Source organism: Arvicola amphibius, chromosome 7 (assembly GCF_903992535.2).
Source record: "Arvicola amphibius chromosome 7, mArvAmp1.2, whole genome shotgun sequence".
Lineage (NCBI taxonomy): Eukaryota > Metazoa > Chordata > Mammalia > Rodentia > Cricetidae > Arvicola > Arvicola amphibius.
In genome coordinates, this window is record NC_052053.1 from 29,485,759 (window position 1) to 29,508,405 (window position 22,647).

The 22,647-nt window shown below is 42.3% G+C and overlaps 1 protein-coding gene and 1 pseudogene across 1 annotated transcript; both read right to left on the reverse strand.

Moving 5' to 3' along the window:
- Positions 1 to 246: 246 nt before the first annotated feature.
- LOC119819509 lies at positions 247 to 417 on the reverse strand (annotated as a pseudogene).
- A 3,159-nt stretch (positions 418 to 3,576) lies between these two features.
- Positions 3,577 to 22,042, reverse strand: Tnfaip6 (TNF alpha induced protein 6). The gene is made up of 6 exons (XM_038337743.1): positions 21,911 to 22,042; positions 16,808 to 16,945; positions 15,210 to 15,371; positions 10,791 to 11,019; positions 8,072 to 8,112; positions 3,577 to 3,740 (listed from the first exon to the last, which is right to left on the reverse strand). The coding sequence occupies exons 1-6, from the start codon at positions 22,002 to 22,004 to the stop codon at positions 3,577 to 3,579; spliced, it is 828 nt and encodes a 275-aa protein (XP_038193671.1). The 5' UTR covers positions 22,005 to 22,042.
- Positions 22,043 to 22,647: the final 605 nt, after the last annotated feature.

Here is a 22,647-nt window from a genome sequence, read left to right on the forward strand (position 1 = left end):
GTCCTAACTTTTCTTGGTTCTTTGTTTCTCCAGAGCAATACATGGGCATGTGTGTTGCAGGACATGTTGGGTAACAAGACACTGAATCTTTGTGGGTTTGGTCCTGAGCTTCTACCTTCTTTGTTTAAGGGCTTCCTGACAACATGCTGTTGGACATCATCTTTAGAGAGATGGAGAAGTTTCCAGCTTCTCCTAGCCCTGATCTTTTCCACTGGGTAGAGTCTTGAAGAATCCATTCAAGGTCGCTTAGTCCAACTTAATGAAGCCGATGTCCTTCGCGCACTGCCGGTAACACTGGCGGCACAGGTTCAGTCAGTATTTCCGGATCAGACCGTGGCGGTTTGAGCAGACGCGGCAGGAGCGGGATCCCTGGCCGAACTTCCGCGGGTGACTCCAGTAGAGGTGCTGGTGACCCATCTTGCCTCACTGACGGCCGACGAGCCAAAAGGCGACCCTTTCCTTTTTAGGATAACCAAGTTCCAAACACTCTTGATTGGAGCCACACCCTCCAATAACCTTGCCACTCCTCTTCTCTTGATCTATGATAAGAAAGTCTACCCAACAGCAACTTCACAGGAAGACCTTGTTTATGCTCCCACCACTGATTTAGATCTCACTACCTTTCACTCCTCAGCCAGAGCGTCAGTAGCTACTCCTGTGGCCATGTTCCTCTGAGAAGGAGACTTCTAACTTCATCTTTACACAACCAGTTGCCTAGGAGGTATCACAAAAAGAGCTTTTCCTTGCAGCTAAATCTAATCTCCTCTCTGTCGTCTCTCTCCCCATGCCCTCTCTGGGACAGGATCTCACTATGTAGTCTTAGATGACTTTGTAGAACAGGCTAGCCTCAAAGTCACAGAGATCCTTTGCCTCTCTGCCCATAGGGTGCTCGGATTAAAGGAATACACAGCCACATCCAGCTTTAAAACTTTTTAGGTTTATTTAATTTATTTGTGTCTGTGTGTTGCTCACATGTATATTTATGTATCATGTATATCTTGGACTGAACGGATGCCCACTTATGAAACACCATCTGGGTGTTGGGAATTGAACCTAGGACCTCTTAACCACTGAGCAATTCTCCACAGCCCTCTTTAAATTTTTTTTTTTTTTTAATTTGGGCTTGGAGAAATAGTTCAGTGGTTAAGAGCCCTGATTGGTCATCCGGAGGACCTGGGCTCAATTCCCAGCACCCACACGTCAGCTCACAACTGTCTGTAGCTCCAGTTCCAGGGAATCTAACACTCTTACATCTTTTCAGGCAAAATACCAATGCACATAAAATAAAAATTGAAAAAAATTTTGAATTTATTTTGCGTGTATGAGAGTTTTGCTCCCATGTTTGCCTGTATATCGTGTGCAACCTCCAGCTAGAGTTATGGTTCCTTTCTTTTTTCTTTTTTTTTCTTTTTGTTTTATTGAGACAGGGTTTCTGTGTGTATCCCTGGCTGTCCTGGAACTAGCTCTGTAGACCAGACTGGCCTTGAACTCAGAGATCTGCCTGCCTCTGTCTCCCAAGTGCTGGAATTAAAGACATGTACCACTATGCTCACCTTCTGCTTTTTAAAAATGTGTTCTTTTTTTCATCCCTGCAGATGCCTGTGCACTATGTGTATGCCTGGTGCCCTCAGAGGCCAGCGGAGGACAACAGACCAACCCTCTGTTTTCCTCTGGAAAAGCAGCTAGATGTTCCTCTTTCCTTCCTAACTTCCTTTTTTCTTCCTTCCTTCCTTCCTTCCTCCCTCCCTCCCTCCCTCCCTCCCTCCCTCCCTTCCTTCCTTCCTTTCTCTCTTTCCTGTTTTGTTTGTTTGTTTTTCGAGACAAGGTTTCTCTGTGTAGCTTTGGAGCCTGCTCTGGTACTCGCTCTGTAGACCAGACTGTCCTCGAACTCACATAGATCTGCCTGCCTCTACCTCTCAAGTGCTGGAATCAAAGGCGTGCACAACCACTGCCTGGCTGCAGCCAGTGTTCTTAACCATTGAACCTTATTTCCAGATCCTAATCACTTTTTAAAATATTTATTATTGGCTGGGCACGCCTTTAATCCCAGTACTCGGGAGACACAAACAGGCAGATCTCTGTGAGTTCGGGGCCAGCCTGGCCTACAAGATCTAGTTCCAAGACAGGCTCCGAAGTTACAGAGAAATCTGGTCTTGAAAGCAAAAACAAACAAAAATTAATTGATTAATTATTGTTGGGCCTGGAGAGTTGGCTTAGCTGTTAAGACCTGGATAGCCTAGAAACGGAGTTACAGTGTAGTTATGAGCCATCTGACACAGATGCTAGGAACGACTCATCTCTTAAGGGCATGCTCATCGTGTAAATGAAATTTACAGGAAGCTGCTGCTTGGCTTGAGCTCCAGCACTAGGCCCAACAAACAGAACAGCCCAATGAGTCACCCAGGCTGACTGTGTTGTTTGTCTGACCCTGCAAGGAATCCAGAAAGAGAGCTAAAACCCAAATAACCAACCAGACTACACTCTTGTGTCTCTTTTCTTTTGCTTTCCAAAAGCGAAAAGTTCTGGAACTAGAGATGTGGCTCAGTGGTTAACAACACTTGTTTCCAGAGGACCTGTGTTCCCGTCCCAGAACCCACATGGTAGCTCACAGTTGTTTGTAAACCTAGTTCCAGGGGATCTGATATCCCTTGGATCTTCTGACTTTCACAGGCTCCTGCATATTCATGGTGTGTGTGAGTACACATACACACACACACACACACACACACACACACACACACACACCCCCCTCAACAAATAAACTATTAAAAAATATTCTATTTTAATTAGCTTCTGTTTTTTATTTTTTAAAAAGATTTTATTATTATGTATACTGTGTTCTGCCTGCATGTATGAACATATGCCAGAAGAGAGTACCAGATCTCTTTATAGAGGGTTCTGAGCCACCATGTAGTTGCCAGGAATTGAACTCAGGACCTCTGCAAGAGCAGTCAGTGCTCTTAACCTCTGAGCCATGTCCCCAGCCCTGTTTTATATTTCTTTATCTAGGCCCATGTTCCCATAAAATTAATGACCTGCAAGATATTTATCTCCAAGGGTATTTATTACAGCAATATTTATGAAAACAACCTAAAATCCAAATATAGATTTGACTTAAATAAAGCAGGAAATAATCATACCAGGTGATATTTACAGCTACTCAAAGTCCCATTTTATAGAAAACGCAGCGATCTTGGGAAATGCTCAAGCTAGAAATGTTAACGTTAAAAATACCCGGTTTTAAAACTATACATAATGCAGAATGCTAAAATTAAAAAAATACATATAGTTACATATATACATATACTACAAGTAGAAAAAACAATGAATGACAATTACTGAAAAATCTTAACACTAGCTATTTCTATGTAGAAGAATTAAGAGTTTTTTTGTTTAACTCATTTGAAGTTTTCTGTGTTTTTTTCAATTTTTCCCACAATTATACACTGCTTTCACATTTGGAAAAGTAATAAATACATGTTAATAATAACAACAATACAAAAGTGAGAACAAAGGAAGTCAAAGACCACAAACATAAATACTGTATGTTTTGAATATCTTTTTTTTTAAAAAAAATTATAGATGGCTAAATCGTCCAGCTAAGAATTTTTTATTCCCAGTCGTACTTGTGTTTTTGGCTTGGCTGGATTTGGGCGCAGGATCCACTGTGACATATTTAATCTGGAAACCTCCAGCTGTGATGGAGGCGTCACTCAGAAACTTCAAGGTCATGACGTTGCCTGTGTGTGTGGGAGGTACGCGTTAGAACAAAGAGATGACTCCAGCTTGTTTTGTCTGACAGTGCAATGACATCTCACAGAAGAATACATCATACAGGGGCTGGAGAGATGGCTCAGTGGTTAAGAGTATTGCCTGCTCTTCCAAAGGTCCTGAGTTCAGTTCCCAGCAACCACATGGTGGCTCACAGCCATCTGTAATGAGGTCTGGTGCCCTCTTCTGGCCTTCAGGCATACATGCAGAAAGAATATTGTATACATAATAAATAAATAAATATTAAAAAAAGAATACATCATACAATGAGAATAAGAGAGGGACCAGAAGTAGAGTCTCAAGTTTTATAGTCCGTCTTTGTCTCTCCCAGTAGAGTCAGTGAGGGTTTCTCTGTGTAGCCCTGGCTATCTTGAAAATGGTTCTATAGACCGCGCTGGCCTCAAAACCCAGAGATCTGCCTCCCTCTGCCTCCTAAATGCTAGGATTAAAGGCCTAGTTACCAATGCCTGGTGAGGGACCTTTATATCTAACTCCGAGCCTCTAATCTCATGTGGGAAATGTTTCTATTTCAGAAGATTCTCCGGGGCTCAGTGCTCCTGAACCATTCCACCCCTCAAATAAAATAAATGAAATAAATAAATAAATAAATAAATAAATAAAATTTTAAAGTAGGGTGCTTGCCTAGCACGTTGAGGCTCTAGATATGATCCCTGGCACCACAAGGGAAAAAAAGTCTCCACAGAATTATTAGAACATAACAGTAGTTCAAGCTCATGCGGTGTGGATGGCTGTTTACTAACTGATGGGGAACAATCAGCCTTGCGTTATTAAGAAGCAAACTTAGGGCCAAGTGCTTCTACTAGACAGAAGTCTGTGAGGTCAAGGCTTAGCCTTGTCTATATAGTGATTTACAGGCCAGATAGATCTACATGGTGAGAGAGAGTCTATCTTAAAAAATAAAATCAATCAATCAACTAATTAATAGAAAACCAAACCAAAACAAAAGAAAACCAAAAAAATAAATCTAAATGCCTGCTTCTTAGAGTGAACTCAAAATTTACTTTAACATGTGGACTAGAAAATGCCCAAATAACATATAGGAATATTTCAGGAAAGATTTAATAAAACATTTATTACTATTATTATTACGTATATGGGTGTGTTATTGATGCTTATATGTGTGAGAGCTTGCCATGGGGTGCATGTGAAGTCAGAGGACAACTTTGTGGAGGTTTCTTTCCTCCCTCTTTTACCTGCTGAGCCATCTTTAAAACATTTTTATTTTATTTTTGTATTTACTTATGTTTATTTTATTTTATTTTATTTTGTTTTTCGAGACAAGAGTTTCTCTGTGGCTTTGGAGCCTGTCCTGGAACTAGCTCTTGTAGACCAGGCTGGCCTCGAACTCACAGAGATCCGTCTGCCTCTGCCTCCTGAGTGTTGGGTTTACTTATGTTTTATATGCATGCGTGTTTGTCTGCGTGTATGATGTGTGTGCACCACACAAACGCCTGGTACACTCCAAGGAAGAGTCAGAAGAGGGCATCAGAGCCTCTGGAATTGGAGTTACAGATGTTTGTAAGCCACCATGTGATTGCTGGGATCTGAACTCGGGACCTCCGCAAGAACAAGTGCTTTTAACCTTTGAGCCATCTTGGTAGCCCAGGAAGTCTTTTTTTTTTTTTTTTTTTTTTTTTTTTATATTTATTTATTATGTATACAGCATTCCTTCCATGTGTGCCCGCAAGCCTGAAGGGGGCGCCAGGTCTCATTATAGATGGTTGTGAGCCACCATGTGGTTGCTGGGAATTGAACTCAGTACCTCTGGAAGAGCAGTCAGTGCTCTTAACCACTGAGCCATCTCTCCAGCCCCCCAGGAAGTCTTTCTTAACTTCAATTCTCAATCCATCTTCCAATTAAAGTCTAGGGGGCTGGAGAGATGGCTCAGTGATTAAGAGCGCTGACTGCTCTTCCAGAGAACCGGGGTTCGATTCCCAGCATCCACACAGCAGCTCACATCTGTCTGTCACTCCAGTTCCAGCGGACCTGACACCCTCACACAGGCACATGAGCACACCTACACCCCCCCAACAAGTCTGTATATTACATGTCCTTAACAGAGAGAGCATGTGACCTTTGCCAAAGTCACAGAGCAAAGGTCATACAGTTGAGGCTAGCTCAAGCCCAAGCAGCCTGCCTTCCGGGTTCATTTTCCAGTTGTCACGCTGTATTTTTCTGACACTGGAAGGTTTATCTGAAGACGCATATTCTGGCACTGTAGAAGAAGCCCTGGTTAGCCAGGTCTGGCTTGGACTGTGTGGTCTGAGACAGGAGGGTCAGGATTTTGAGACTAGTGTCAGCTGCGTGGAATTCAAGGTCCGTCTGGCTTGGAACCCTATCTCAAAATTACTAGGTGGTAGAGGAAGCCAAAGAGGAAGTAAAAGCAAGAGAAAATAGTACCTCTAAGATACAAAGAATAATCATGTAACCAAAGTACAAATGATTTAATAAAGGACTGCTAGACATAGAGTGTTCTAAAAATAGGCTGGTTTGCTTGTCCTCCATGTAAGTTACCTGTTTGGGGCTAAGCAAGGAATTAGTCAGATTTCAGACTCTCCCCACTAATGTTTTTTTGTTCTTTCTGAGACAGAATCTCCCTAGCCCTGAGACTCTTTATGTAGCCCAGGTTAGCCTCAAATTCCTGGGTGACCCTCCTGCTCCTGCTTCCATACCCAGCTCTGCTGGTGGTTTTTTTTAAGGAAACTTTTTATACCCCAACTCCCTTGTAAAGCTCTAAAGCCAACCTTGTTCCAGTTTTCTGTTAACATAAACTATCTCCTTGAGATAAGAAAAGTAAGAGGGCCGGGCGGCGCTGGCGCACGCCTTTAATCCCAGCACTCGGGAGGCAGAGGCAGGCGGATCTCTGTGAGTTCGAGACCAGCCTGGTCTACAAGAGCTAGTTCCAGGACAGGCTCCAAAGCTACAGAGAAACCCTGTCTCAAAAAACCAAAAAAAAAAAAAAAAAAAAAGAAAAAGAAAAGTAAGAGGTTTATAGTGGGTTTCCCTTCTTGGGAAGATCGTAGCAATGATAAATTAATAAGATTTAAACAGTAATCATTCAAGGATAGAGCAGAGAGCTTCACAGCTTGTAAAAATGACGCCCCAGAACCCAGAGTGCTGCAAGGCAGGGCGTGGGAGGCAGTTAAAAAGGACTTAGTAGGCCTGCCTGTCTCTGGACGCCACTGCTCTTAGGTGCGAAGCGCTGTGATAATTTTATGGCTTGGCGAGAAAACAGAACCTATCAGAATGCCAAGTCCCGGGCGCTGGAAAGAGAAAGAAAACAGAGACTTCCGAGAAAACAAAGGTTTTAGCTAAAAATAAAAGTTGCTAAAAGAGGTTTAGGGTAACTTAAAGAGTAGTATGGCCTATTGTGATCAGTTTATGTTACTATGAGGGCCTTTTGAAAGGGCATCACTTCTTAGAACATAAGCATGTGAAATAACTCGGGGGAGGGTGTGTGTGCCGTAGCAAGCCTCGCCTATTATTATATCTAGTCTTTTGAGATTGACTACATAAATTAGCATACGAAAACTTTCCTGTGGTTGCCAATAAAGAAAACTTCTTATCACTGTCTAGCCCAGCACTTCCCTTTTGGTTTTTTCTTTTTTTTTGTTTTTCGAGACAGGGTTTCCCTGTAGTTTCTAGAGCCTGTCCTGGATCTAGCTCTTGTAGACCAGGCTGGCCTCGAACTCAGAGATCCGCCTGCCTCTGCTGGGATTAAAGGCGTGTGCCACCACCGCCTGGCTTCCCTTTTCTTATGCAATGGCTGCTGAAAGTATCACAAGGAACTGGAAGGAACATCGTACTGAGATGGAAATGTGATACAAACGATGGGGTCATTTACTAAGATGGGTGTTTAACTACCTGATAGTTCACTTCAGTCTTTTCTCAGTGACTATTTCCAGCTATCATTATTATTGTTATCATTATTATTGACGGGCCTGGAAATAAAACCTAGGGCGTGGGCAAAATGAGCACTCCTCTGTGGAGCTCAGTGCCAGTCCCCGCTCATTTACTTCCACTCCAAACCCCTGCGGATGCCGGCACCAGTTTGTAGGGACTTGTGGATTAAAGCTGATGCCTGCCAATGAGAGCTGTCCATCCACACCATTTTGATCACAGACCTGAGCAAAGCCTTAAGAATAAAAAAAAACTGACATTGTCACAGGCTAACGAACTGCCTCTAGTCTTAGTTCTGTTGGGTTTAGAGGGTGAGTGATAATAACTTTGAGGGCATTATGAAAAAGCAGATTAACATTTCCTGCAATTTGGGTCTTACCTGTGCTAATGATGTCTCCTGGAAGTTCATCACCACAGTATCTGAAAGAGAATTTTTAGAAAAGAGACGTCACACCCAAAAGTGGCAATTATTGACGTGGCTCTTACTTATGATAAAATACTCCTATGCAGACAAGGCAGGGCTGGCCTAGAACTCACAGAGGACATGTACAACTGGAATAAATAATACCCCTTATAGAAAAACCTGAAAATAGGACTATCTCATTTTATTTCGGTCTGTAGTTGATTTTAGAATTAAAACATCTTCTAGTTCCAGGCTCAGGGGATGCTTTATGTGTGTCTATGTGTATGTGTTCATCTTCATGCTGGGGTACCAAGGATCAAATTCAGGGCTTCATGAATACTAGGAATACTTAAGAAAAGTGAACTTGTTTGCATTTCCTAGTCCAAAAAGTTCTCATCTCTCAGTCTCCTGTGGTTGTTTGTCATAAATACTTTCAGTCAAAAATCCCCATAGTTTATGCAAGAAATCCCCAATTTTTAATTGTTTTTGTTTGTTTTAAGATAGGGTTTCTCTGTAGCTTTGGAGCCTGTCCTGGAACTAGCTCTTATAGACCAGGCTGGCCTCGAACTCACACAGATCCGCCTGCCTCTGCCTCCCGAGTGCTGTTTTTAAGTTACAAATTTCAACATAAAATAAAAACCAATTTTGACCAAGCTGAGTGCATACCTGCAACCCCAATCAACAGGAGGACTGAGGGTTTTGGGTGATCTGGACTTACACAGTGAACTCCTGGTCAGAGACCCACCTTAGACAAAGGGAAACACTGAGCCTGCCGTTTTCAATTGCCCCCTCTTCCAGGTTCTTCTACTAAACTCCTGTCAGGTATGGTAGAAATTTGGCAAGTGATAATCCACTGATAAACAATAGCACAAGTTATTAAGTGGGACTTGTATTATAAAACACCTAATTATTTTTCTCAGTTTAGAAATGTGTAGTAAGGCACTCAAAATTTAAACTATATAAATATGTTGGATCATGTGTAAGGTCCTAGATTAACCTGTAAGCCCCATCTGGCAAAAACTAGGTAACTTCCTGGAATGTCGGGAGTTGTAGTTGTAAACTCTATAGTCCCAAGGACCAGGTAGCTAACTTCCTGGGGTGCTGGGAGTTGTAGTTCTTGGAAAATAACAGCAAAGCTTCAAGGGGAACTACAGTGGCCTCCGAGTTTTGTCCATAAGAGCCCTGACAACAGGTGTCTAGGGGCCGCTCAACTGGGTCATCTTGGTCAGTATTTAATATTTTAATAAAGCTTGTTTCAAACTTGGCCCGAAATGCTGGAACTGAGTTTTCGCCAGCGAATCTCAGGATTAACCCAGAGTTTCTTGGATCACACTCGTAATCCCAACACTCAAGAGTCTGAGGCAGGAAGATTTCCATGAATTCAACTGTCAGCCAAGAAATCTGGATCATCTTCTAGGTCAAAATCCTAGACCCTCAGGGCTGGAGAGATGGCTCAGAGGTTAAGAGCACTGACCACTCTTCCAGAGGTTCTGAGTTCAATTCCCAGAAACCACATGGTGGCTCACAGCCATCTATAATGAGATCTGGTGCCCTCTTCTGGCATGCAAGCATACAGGGAAGGAATGTTGTATACATAATAAATAAAATCTTTAAAAAAAAATCCCATGCCGGGCGGTGGTGGCGCACGCCTTTAATCCCAGCACTCGGGAGGCAGAGGCAGGCGGATCTCTGAGTTCGAGGCCAGCCTGGTCTACAAGAGCTAGTTCCAGGACAGGCTCTAGAAACTACAGGGAAACCCTGTCTCGAAAAACCAAAAAAAAAAAAAAAAAAAAAAAAAAAAAATCCCAGACCCTCAGATGAATACACCAACCATACTGAGTCTATTTACTGTGCAAATAGCAGATCAAACAGATTATGACCATACCCAGTCGGCCCTGTACAGAGCAAGATCCTCACTTTCCCAACCTGCCCAAACTGGGGTGAGAACATGAAAAGACTGTGTCCCAGCATGTTGAAAAATAAAGGAAGATGGCAAGGAATTTATTTTAGTTGGTAGAGTGGTTGCCTTGCGTGTCCAAGGTCCTGGGTTCCACCCCCAGCATCTAATAAATCAGGCATGGTGTCACATACTTGTAATCTCAATACTTGGGAGGTGGGGGCAGAAAAACCAGGTTCAAAGTAATTTTTCTTTACACAGTAAATTTGAGGCTAGCTTGGGCTACAGAAAAGTTGCTATGTACACAAAACAAGGCAGAGAGGAAGAGACTGACTTGAACATTTTAACAGTAATTTCATTTCCCATGCCTTTAGTCATGTGAGGTTTTGAATAACTAGACAATGAGGTTTTATAAGTCCAAATCAAAGGCAGCTTCTCTGCTTTTGTAATTAGTGTAGGTACAGCCAAGTAAGAACAATCTTTGTTGATAAATTATTTAGAAGTTGGGGGTGGGTGTGGAAGCATGCCTGTCATCCCAATACTTTGGAGATAGAGGCAGGGGAGATCAGCAGTTCACAGCCTGTCTGAACTATAAAATGAGTTCAAGGCTAGTCTGCAACCCCAGCTCCCCAGATAAGGAAGAGGAGAAGAAGGTTGAGAAGGAAGAAGAGGAGGGAAAAGAGGAAAAGTGTATTTTCTGCTGGAGACAATAGAAATACTGAGGTATCAACAATACTCAACAACCGGAACAGGGAAGAGAAAACTAAAGAAGCTCCCTGGTGGGGAAGCATGACCCACCTTCCTACAAAGCCGTGGACATCATCGTAGCTGTCATATATCTCAACGTAGTCAGCTAGGCAGCCTGGATCATCCTCAAGGTCAAAGTTCAGAAAGCTCAGGTGAATGCGCTGACCGTACTTGAGTCGAATGTGCCAGTAGCAGACCTGGTTGTCGTCATACTCATTTGGGAAGCCTGGAGATTTGAAAATTCGCTTTGGGTCTGTAAAGACGCCACCACACTCCTTGGCTGCAATAGGAAAAGAAAGTTTACTTAGATGTTATTAATTTTATATTATCCATAATATATATATTATATATATATAGTGTATGCTTATAGCTAATAGCAATTTCTAAATTTTCTTTAAACAAAATTTTTTAGTGTGTGTGTGCATGTGCATGTGTGTGTGTCTGCTTCCTTTAGGAGTCAGTCTCCTTCTACCATGAGCCACAGCGACGGTTAAACTCAGGTCATTAGGTTTGGTGACAAGGTTCTTTTACCCATGGTGCCATCCTGCACACCTAGTCCCTAAATTTCCTAAAATTTGAATGGGAATTGTAGGAGGAGGCCGCTTGTTGGATCCAGGCTGTTTAGCCTAGAAATAATCACACAGAAACCATATTAATTAAATCACTGCTTGACCCATTAGCTCTAGCTTCTTATTGGCTAACTCTTACATATTAATTTAACCCATCTCCATTAATATGTGTATTGCCACGTGGCTGTGGCTCACCGGGTAAAGTTCCCAGCATCTGACTCTGGCTGTGGCTCCATGACTTCTCTCTGACTCCACCCTTCTTTCTCCCATCATTCAGTCCAGCCTTCCTGCTCTGCTCTGCCCTGCTCTGCTATAGGCTCAAAGCAGGTCTTTATCCATTAACGGTGATCACAGCACACAGAGGGAAATCTCATATCAGTGGACTACTTGTGAATTTTTAAATGTGAAACTAGCAAGAATAGCAACATTTGTGTTTGTGTTTACACTTTTCCTTGCTTTGATTTTTTTTAAGTCATAAAATGTAAAAGCCCTTTACATATACTTCGGTGTATTTTGTCAAAAACACCTTTATATTGCCAACACTCTCATCAAGATGATGAGATTTTATCCTGTAGCTGGCAGACTGGCTTTAGGAACTCGTTTAGACCAACAGATGCTGTAAATTCTTTTTGCAAGATCATTATAAAAGTCACTTTACCCTGTCTCGAAAAACCAAAAAAAAAAAAAAAGAAAAAAGAAAAAAGAAAAAAAAGAAAAAAGAAATAAAAGTCACTTTAGCTGGGCAGTGGTGGCATACACCTTTGATCCTAGAACTCCGGAGGCAGAGGAAGAAGGAACTCTGTGAGTTCAAGGCCAGCCTGGTTTACAGAGTGAGTTCTACGGCAGCCAGGGCTACACAGAAAAACCCTGTCTTGAAAAACCAAAACACCAAAACTAAAACAGACAAACAAAAAAGTCACTTTAATTAAAATAATTTGTAAGCTATGTCCCCTTTTTCTCTTTCTCCTTTAGAGACGGGATCTCCAGGCTGGCTTGGAACGTGCCATGGTAGAGCAGGACAGCCTTGAATGTGTGGCAATCCTCCCTACGTCTACTCCTTGTACTGGGATTATTGGTGTGCTATGCCACATTGGTTTTCTCTTGCTCTTTTACTGAGGCTTCAAGACAAATCTAACATGTGCTAAGCAACACCCCAGCCCTAAATCTGTATTCTCTAGAACTCTAGAATTCAGGATTTGGCGGCAGATTGATGTTTGTCTTTGCCACTTGTTTCATAGACTGCTTCATATGTGGATGTCATAACCTGGTTAAGAAAAACGAATGAAAGATAAAAGCTAAACCCAAAGAAAGTCAGGATTGATGATCTGCAATGTGATCTAGAGAGAAAACTACAGAGGAGCCTAGGTCATTTTAAATTCTCTGTGAATTAAGTGTCTGTCTAGAGGTTATAGAAGGTGGAAGCTAAAAATCTAACCTATTACTAGGTGTGGTGGCGCACGCCTTTAATCCCAGCACTCGGGAGGCAGAGGCAGGCGGATCTCTGTGAGTTCGAGGCCAGCCTGGTCTACAAGAGCTAGTTTCAGGACAGGCTCTAAAAAAGCTGCAGAGAAACCCTGTCTCTAAAAACCAAAAAAAGAAAAAAGAAAAAAAAAAAAAGAGCTAGTTGCCAGGACAGGCTCCAAAGCTACAGAGAAACACTATCTCGACAAAACAAAAAACAAAACAAAAAAAATATCTGGAGAAATGGTTCAGAGGTTAAGAACTGACTGCTCTTCCAGAGGTCCTGAGTTTAATAACCAGCAACCACATGGTGGCTCACAACCATCTGTAATGGAGTCTGGTGCCCTCTTCTGGCCTCCAGGCAGACATACACGCAGAACACTATGTACATAATAAATGAATAAATCTTTAAAAAAACAAACAAACAAACAACAACAACAACAACAACAACAAAAATTCCAGGTAAGTCAGGGCTACATAGAAAGACTCTGTTTCAAAAAACAAGAAACAAGATCATCACCAACGACAGAAAATTAGTTCTGGATCTTGAATTCAAGTCCTCACGCTTGCAAGGCAAGCACTTTATTGACTGGGTTCTCTGCACAACAGTTCTGGGTGTCCTGAAACTCACTCTGTAGACCCTACTGGCCTTGAACTCACAGAGATCCGCTGGCTTCTGCCTCCCGAGTGCTGGGATTAAAGGCATGAGCCACCATGCCTGACTAACTACATTATCTTCTTAGCTTGAAAACTTTTTAAAAAAATATTATTTTTATTAAGAGATGGAAATTCCATTTGTAGCCCAGGTTACCCACAATTTCCTGATTTTCCTGCCTCAGTCCACGGGGTACTAGGATTTAGCCAGGTGTCACAGGTCAAGTAGGAATATACTCAATAAGTAGCTATTAATACTGTTACAGGTCTTTTAAAGACCAGGTCTCATAAAGCCCAAGCTGGCCTTGAACTTGCTACAAGGCCAACACAGGCCTTGAACTCTGATCTTCCTGCCTATATCTTCCAAGTGCTGGATTACAGGCCTGTGCCAGCAGGCCTGACTAGGATTCTAATTGGTGAAGAGAGAACATTCATACGTATTGACGATAGCGGTGCACTTTGGAAGCAGAGGTAGGCAAATCTCTGTGAACTGGAGGCTAAGCTGGTCTACCTAGTTCAAGGCCAGCCAGGGATGCTCGATGAGACGAGGTGGTGAGTGCTCATCTATTCTTTGCTTTGCAGTGAAACTCTGCCGTCAAAACCAAACCATTCATACATGAAATCAGTCCACATCATTTCACACGTTCTGCACGTGCATGAACAACTGTATGATTGATTGCACACTTTCATGCGGCTACCTGGTGCCCTTGCGAGTAAGAAATGGGCTTTGGAGTCCCTGGCACTGGAGTTATGGATGGCTGTGAACCACCGTGTGGATGCTGGGAATTCAAGTCGGTGCTCTACAAGAGCAACAAGCACCCTTCACCTCTGACCCAACCCTCCAGCCCCCAGCTTCTGTACTGTGACAGAGCCTAGGATATTGCTGTCACTCTCCTACTGTGAGATGGGATTCCATGTAAGGTAGACCCAACCAGAACTTCATCACAGCACTTCAGTGTGTTAGCCGATGCCAGGAACGTAACACACTACCCCACACTCTGTGGTGCTGTCTGGGGGAACAGATCTGAAAAGCAGAGTCTGCTCTTCTCTCCAGGAGCACGAGCAAAGAATCACTCTCCTTTAGCGAGAACGTGAAGGAGGGAGCACAATGACCCGAGCAGCAAGGAAGGGCCTGTGAACCGCAGGGATAATTTAGCATCGGCTCCACCTGTGAGGTCCCACAGACACGAGCTCGTTCCACCTTGACGAAAGGTCAGAGAGTTTGAACTTAGTTTTACTCTTTCAAAGGTGTTGGCAACAGGTGTGGCTACAAACAAGCGATCCTGACCTAGGCTGTGGTTATTGAGCGATTTGAGTAAAGAGGTGAATCGACTCCACCTTGGTATTCTTGCTCCTTTAGAGGAGATTGGCAGGAGGCTCCAGAGAGTAGCTACCTGCGTTATACTTGGTCTATTCCTTGTATCATGTTAATGAAGACTGTTGCCTCCCCCACGTCTACTTTTATAAGCACACGGAAAATAAATGTGGGAATTCATTCAGAATTCACCGAACATCTCTCCTGATGCTGTTCTGTGTTTCTTATTTCTCTCATATCTCTGTTCCTTTAGCTTAATAATTCTAATCCTCACGCTCCTACCCTGGAATTTCATTGAGGCTGGTCCCCGACAGATGGCAGCCCAACGTGTGGCTTCCGACAACCACATTCCCTCACTTTTAGGAGGAAAAGCTGTTTTCTTTTAGTAATCTCTTGGTAGGTAACTGCTTTGAGGCTGTTGTTTGTATAACTGCTTTTGCAAATGCAGAATTATTGTTTTAAGGAACAAACCATGTGGGTTGTAGCAATAGGCATCCCATCGCTCACTCCTGTTGAGCCGGATTCCATAATCGATAATACCAGTTTTCCCAAATCCGCAGTTGGGCCCGGGCTTCACGATGGGGTATCCAACTCTACCCTTGGCCATCCATCCAGCAGCACAGACGTGAAATCCTGAAAGAGGGAGAAAAGTTTATGGACTCACCCCAAAAAAGTCCCCAACCTGGTAGGAGGAGGCAGTCATTCCCTATCATAAGTTTCTCAAGTGTCCAAACCCACCTTGTGTAGAATGGGAACACCTACAACTGTAGCACTCTGGAGACTGACCAGCAGGATTTACAGATCAAGGCCAGACTAGGCTATAGAGACCAAGCATGGGGCCTTAGGCTAAGCCTTTAGCGCCGCAAACACAACACCAAACCAAACCAAAGTTTGAATAAATCATACCTTCTCTCTCTCTCTCTCTCTCTCTCTCTCTCTCTCTCTCTCTCTCTCTCTCTCTCTCTCTCTCTCTCTCTTTCTATTTTGAGATAGGATTTCTTTGTGTAACAAGCCTGGAACTTACTTTGTCCTGGAACTTACTTTGTAGACCAGGCTGGCCTTGAACTCATGGAGATACCTCTGCCTCCTGAATGCATACACCAAGTTCTGCTTGCTTGCTTTCTTTCTTTCTTTTTTTCTTTCTTCCTTCCTTCCTTTCTTTCTTTCTTTCTTTCTTCCTCTTTCTTTCTTTCTTTCTTTCTTTCTTTCTTTCTTCTTTCTTCCTCTTTCTTTCTTTCTTTCTTTCTTTCTTTCTTTCTTTCTTTCTTTCTTTCTTTCTTTCTTTCTTTCTTCATGATTTCATATAATCCAGGCTGGCCTCAGTCTCTGCTCTTGCCTTCACCTCTGAAGGGCTGCTAGGATTGCAAGCAAGCTGCACCACCATGCCTGGCAATGAACTTTGAATTCTGAGTTTTACTAGCTAGTGGTCCTAAAACAAATGCAGATAGACTAGGCTTAAGTTCCACGATGAGTATGAGAACCGTCTGATTTCAGATTGGAAACTGAGTGTGTATTTGAGTGTGAGATCTCCCTTTATTCCGAGGTCTCTGATGGCCTTTTCCATGGAGATCCCTGTCAAGATGTACAGGGTGCCTATCTCACCTACTCTCCCACTTGAAGCTCTCTCCAGGTCTTTTGAGGGAGGTGCTCTCTCACTCCACGCCCACAAAGCCTCATCTTTCTCTCTGGCAGGATGCTTTATCTCTTTGCTGATCTCTAACTTTTCAGGTCCCAGTCACGTCTCCCTGCAGCCCCTGATGATCTCCGGAGGCTCTCTCTCCTCACCAAGCTCACTCAGATGGGTAATGGCCTATCTCAGCCATGACATTTATTTCCTTGGTTCTCACTGGGTGGTAGGAACCCAACCCCCCATGGGTTGCTGTTACTAGGAACTTCTGACCCAAAGCAGACAGAATGAAGGAATCTCCAGAAAGTAAAGATATCCTCACAATATAGAGAGCATTCCCAAAGGGCTAGAGAGAAAAGTCTTAATAAGCGTTATAGGAGAGGTGGAATCCCCCACCCCCCCCAGGCTGAATAAGAAGAAAAACTGTTATCAAGTTAGTTACCAATTTTTCTGGCTGCTTCCAGCTGCTTGTAGGTGGCGAGGCGGCCGCCTTCAAACTCACACACGGTCTTGGCCTCTGAATAGGTGAGCTTGTATCTGCCAGCCCGACCTTCTCGGTGGTACACGCCCGCAGCTTGTTCTGTGAATTTACAAAATGGCATCAACGCGCTATTAATTACTCATTCTTATCAACACACTATTATTCGCTCTTGTAGAACAAAGGAAATTTTGCCTCAGCAGGAAGATTACATCAGATACATGTTCTTGCCAAAGAAATTTCTAGGTCAGCTGCCGTGGTAGTTAGGTTTTTATTGTTAGAAAGCTTGGGGAGAAAAAGAACGAGGGGGAATATTAGGGGGAACAGAGGACATATAAAGAAAGACTGGTGTTTAGATTGTTTCTGATAGCATGAGAGAAAAGGTTTTTGTTTTTTTTTTTTTTTTAAAGTTTTATTTCCAGACTAACTACAAGTAATAAAGTTTTGGTATTCTTTTGGCTTTAAGCCATAAAAGCTTAGAAAGGTGGATGAAGGAAGCTTAGAAGGCAAAATAAACCAGGAACAATGACTTCATTATGGTAGCTCACGAGGAAGCCAGACATGTCCATTTGAGAGAGTGATTGAGATAATACAATTGAGATTTCTCAAAGAACTTTAAAATAGTGAGGGAATCTTGTGGAACCCCAGCAAGCAGCAAGTTGAGCTCTAAAGAGAAGAGATTTGAACCCCGCAGAGAGGAAACTGGCATATTTCTACTTTTTCTCATTTGTTTGTCCCCATGTTGTGCCCCAACATATTTTAGGCGATGACGAGGCACACACATCCTGTCTTCCAGTAGGTCACCATTTCAGTGGATTGTTTGGGGACTGCAGTCATGTCTCCATAGAAACGATATGAAGAGGCTCCCCAGACAATAGTCACAAGTTTATCTCCAATGGTGTTAGTAGTCCCACCCTGTTGTCTGGATTACTATTGAGCATTTGTACTGCTCTGCCCAGTCGGCCACTGTGGAGATGCTCCCAGTGGATTCTCGAATGCCTCAGCGCACAGCAAGACACAGATCCAGAAACGTGTCCTGATTCACTCATTTTCTCCTCCCCAAGCTAAAATCAACTCTGCCACAGTTTGATGGGAAATGATGCTGGTTGTGTTTCATGTTTTCCTAGACTCCATGGAGCCCGTTCTCATAAATTACACGGTAAAGGCTTAGAGAAGACAACAGTCAATTTGATACTTCTGTTTATTTGTTTATTTTAATGCAAGTTCTCATGTTGACCTCTAGCTATGCAGCCAAGGAAGATCTTTGAATTCTGATCTTCCCGCCTTTACCTCTTGAGTGCTGGGATTACAGGCATGTAATTCTTGGTTTTATACGGTACTAGGGAATCCAACCAGGGTCTTTTGCATGCTAGGCACACACTCTACCAACTGAGCTTCCATCCCACACTTACGAACCAGAAAATACTAGCAGAACCAGGCCTTCACCAGTGAAGATGATTTTCGCTTTGTAAATGACCTGTTCCCATGTCTTCTTCATTTGCCAAAGCCTCAATACACTCGTTAATTTCCACTTTTATTCTTTTAAGCTCATAGGTTGGTGAATTTTCCTGGGTGTTGTGGATCAAGCCCTATCCCCTCAAAAAACTTAAACATGCACGAGTGGGCAACTAAAGTATATTTATCAGTTTTTTAAATTAATTTAAAAATTTATGTGTACTCATCTTTTCTTCCTGCACATATGCCTGTGCACCACATGTGTGCTTAGTGTTTGAGGAGTCCAGAAGAGGGAGCTGAATCCCCTGGGATTGGAGTTACAGATGGTTGTGAGCTTCCAGGAGAGTCCTGGGAATCAAATTCTCATCCTCTGGAGGAGCAGCCACTGCTCGTGACCACTGAGCCATCTCTCTAGCCCTGTTCTTTGGTTTGGATTTTGTTTTTACGTAGGGTCTTAGTATGAAGCCTGGGCTGGTTTAGACCTTGTGATTCTCCTGTCTCAGCTATTTAAGTATGAAAATTAAAATACTTACCACCACACAGAACTAAGTATATGTATCTTAGACACTATGCCTTTTGGTAGAGAAAAAGGATGCATGCTTAATTAAATTATTTATTATAATTATTGTTGTTGGGGCTGGGGAGCTGGCTCGGTGGTTAAGAGCACTGACTGCTTTTCCAGAGGACCTGGGTTCAATTCCCAGTATGCATATGACAGCTCACACTGTCTGTAACTCCAGTTCCAGGGCTGTCATCCTCACACAGACATACATGCAGGCAAAACATCATTGCACATAAAATAATAAATACAAAATTATTGTTGAAAATGAAAATTGTACAAATTATTTTAATGGGTGTCAGTTTTTCCTCAAGCTTGTTTCCTTAATATTTTACTCCAAACATGAAATACATTTCTGGGGAGAGATGAGCAAAGAGTGTTGGAAAATAATTTTCAATTTTCTTACCAGTAATTTAAAAAAAACTATCGGAATCTGATGTCATGTCTGGTAATAAAATTATTATAACTAAAACAACAAGCTTCATGTGCCTAATCTTAGTTTGTTAAATTTGCTTTATAGGCAAACACACTGAGAATTCTTGATGTACATATTCAGCTATCTAACTAAGGAAGTTAATGAAATAATTTATGACAAAGTCTCACTATGTAGCCTCTGCTTTCCTTGGACTTGCTATGATCCTGCTTCAGCCTCTTGAGTGTTGGTGATCACAGAACTTCTTTCTCAGGAATAATTCTATGTGACTTTTTTTGGTTTCTTATTTGTTCTTTGAGACAATGTCATTTTCTATCTCCGGCTGGCCTGGAACTCACTATGTAGACAGGATTGGCCTCGAACTCATTGAGATCTGCCTGCCTCTTGAGGGCTGGAATTAAAAGCATAGACCCCTACACATGATCCTGCCTAGGAATGATTATAAACAAAGCATTTTGTGTGTGCTCTTGTTTATTTATTTATTTACTTCTTGAGTCAAATTTTTGTTATGTATCCCAGGCTAGCTCAGAAGTCCCCACCCAGTCTTCCCAGCTCAGTCTCCCAAGTACTGGCAATACAAAAATATGAATACTACTACCTTAAAGTATTATTTGTTATTTAAAATATCTCTGGGTTTAGAATTATAAGCTATGAAGATGAAACTAAGTACAACAAAACTCTAACTTTTAAAAGATGCATCTGTCTAAAGAAGCAATATTTTATTAATTTTCCTTGGTTTATTCCACTTAATTTATAAAACTGATTTTTTTTCTCCTTTTGGCAAAGGACAACAGTGGACTAAGGTTCTGGTGTCTGCTGGTTCTTCTGGGAGGAGTTAGGTAAGCTTGGAGACGTCCCCACTCAAGCCTCAGTTTTCTCATCTAACAAATGGGAATAACTATAGCTATGCACCCTGGCAGGAGCTCACGGCATGCTACTTTCCTGTCTTTGGCAGACTTAGTACGAAGACTCGAAGTAAATGTTCTCTGTGTCTTCAGTGTTCATGATCCATGCTGACCGACTGACATCTCTTGTCCCTTAGCTCCTTTCTTGCTAAGTTGCAGTTAGGAACCGAGTTCCAATGTCCTGTTCATCACAGTTGCTACCAGATCCTGCCCTTCAAATCCAACTCTCTTTTCTCCCTTTCTCAACAGTTACTAATATTATATCGACTCAACCAACTGTAAACAATTTGTGCTGGGCTGACTGGGCAGTCCTTTGTTCCAGATGGAAGCATTTGACGGGGTCTGAAGCCCCTGAACCACAGTGTGCCCTTAACAAAGGTTTGGCTTGCTTCTCTCCACTGTTGGGCAGAACTGCATTTTATTCACGTTTACATTTCTGTAGCATACATATTCATTGCAAAAACAATGAGTTCAAATTACTGTATCCCAGGAGAATTTGGTAGCATTTCTAAACATCCCCATATGTCTTTAATTCTGCCTAGCTTTATGGTGTTTTCCCATTTCTGACAAGTGTGTATTTATTTCCTCAGCTGGATTGTGTGTGTACACATCTACGTTAATTTCAGAACCCATCTTGACCAAATGGTCACACCGCAACTAGTTACTGGCTCAAGCTGGAAAAAGAGGCGGCAAGGCTGTGCCGTTCAAATCCAGCTTCTTAATGAAATCCTCCTGGTTTCAATTACCACCAAAGAGAACCCCGCTGAAAGGGAAAAATAATCTACAACCATGTGTTGCCTCGGAAGCATAAAACCAAGATCTAGGTTAATTTTGCTTTCTCTTTATTTCTTTATTCTGTGCAAGAATAAGATGACCCCCTACCAAGCAATCAAAAATTTTTTTTCTCTACTAAATACAATAATGAGCAAAATGCAACACCAACTTGAATCATAAAGAGTCTCAGCATTGCTTTGAGTGCTATAATGGGTTAATATTCATGGCTGTACTAGTATTCGTTATTGGCCTATTGTTCATCTTTAGTGTTTGGCCTATGTCATCCCTTACATTTAACAAGACAAAAAGAACTTCCCTCAGTTAACCAAATGTCTAGGAAAGTTCTCACATGGCAAAAAGAACCACAGCCCGATGAATGCATGAAAGAGTACAAAGCATGTTCATTTTCTTTCCTGTATCACGTTCTAGTTTTGTTAAAATTGTTGAAAGATGGTTAGGAAAATTAAGATGGACCTAATAGCTCAGAGAGCATGGAGCTCAGAAGTACTGTAGGAGCTCTGCATCTCCTGTCTTACCTGAATTCCTTCTGTGAATGCAGTTGAAATAACAATAATAATTATTAATAATAAACCAGTATTATAATAAACCGGTAGGTGGTCTAGTTTCATAAAGAAAGACTCACCAGTGAGCTACCATGTCTGCTTTGAAAATCTTAAAATATATTTTCACCAGGACACACCTTAACCCGTGATTTTTTTTTTTTTTTGAACAATACATTGTGTAAAAGGAGAGCCTTAAGTTTTAAAAGCAAACTTCCTTTGTTCGGTGGCATGCCAGTTCAGTATATCTCTTTTTAAAGATTCTTCTGTGAAAACATCAACTTCGAACATGCTAGAAACTTTTACTCCTTCAATTCAGTCCTCTGTTGAGGTCAAAGGATCGACATTCCCAACAAGAAGCTCGTGAGTGAGATTTCTTACCAAGCCATATGGAGTTGTGAAAGATTCCATTCTTGTAGCCCCATCCGTGAACCTCTTCCCACAGCAAGACGCACAGGCAAAGGAGAAGGACCATGTCTTCAGTCGCTGAGCCGTTTACAGTGTCGGGGCTGCCCACGAGAAATTCTCAGAGTAGCGGCTGGAATGCGGCTGAAACATCTGGTTTCCACATCTTTTAAATAGCCCCTTTCGGCTGTGAGGTCAGCATGTACTCTCCAATGGCTCTTTCCGTTGCAGAGTTACACAATTAGTTCAGTGTCTGAAGCAAGCCCTCTGACTCATTTGCATTGGCAACCGGAGCGGAGGGTGCAGGATGAGCATCCACAATTTTAAATTCCCTTTCTCAGAAACATGTCCGTTTATTCTGTCGGTCACCAACACTTTTAGGGAGTTTGTGTTATTGGGGGCAGATTCAGAAGACACTAAAGAAAACCAAACTCCGGCAGGAATTCGCAGAGAAATCCAGAAGGTCCTTGTTTGCACTGTTAATTTTGGGGTTTGTCTTAACATTAATCTTAACTTGATTGTGATAGTATCGCATAGCTTTTCCTAAAGGTTGCCAAGAATGCAAGAATGCCTGTGTAGAAAGTAGAAAATTTAAAACAAAAGTGTATGTCGTTTGGCAAACCCAGCAAGGAAGAACATTCTCCCTCTCTCTCTCTCTCTCTCTCTCTCTCTCTCTCTCTCTCTCTCTCTCTCTCTCTCTCTCTCTCTCTCTC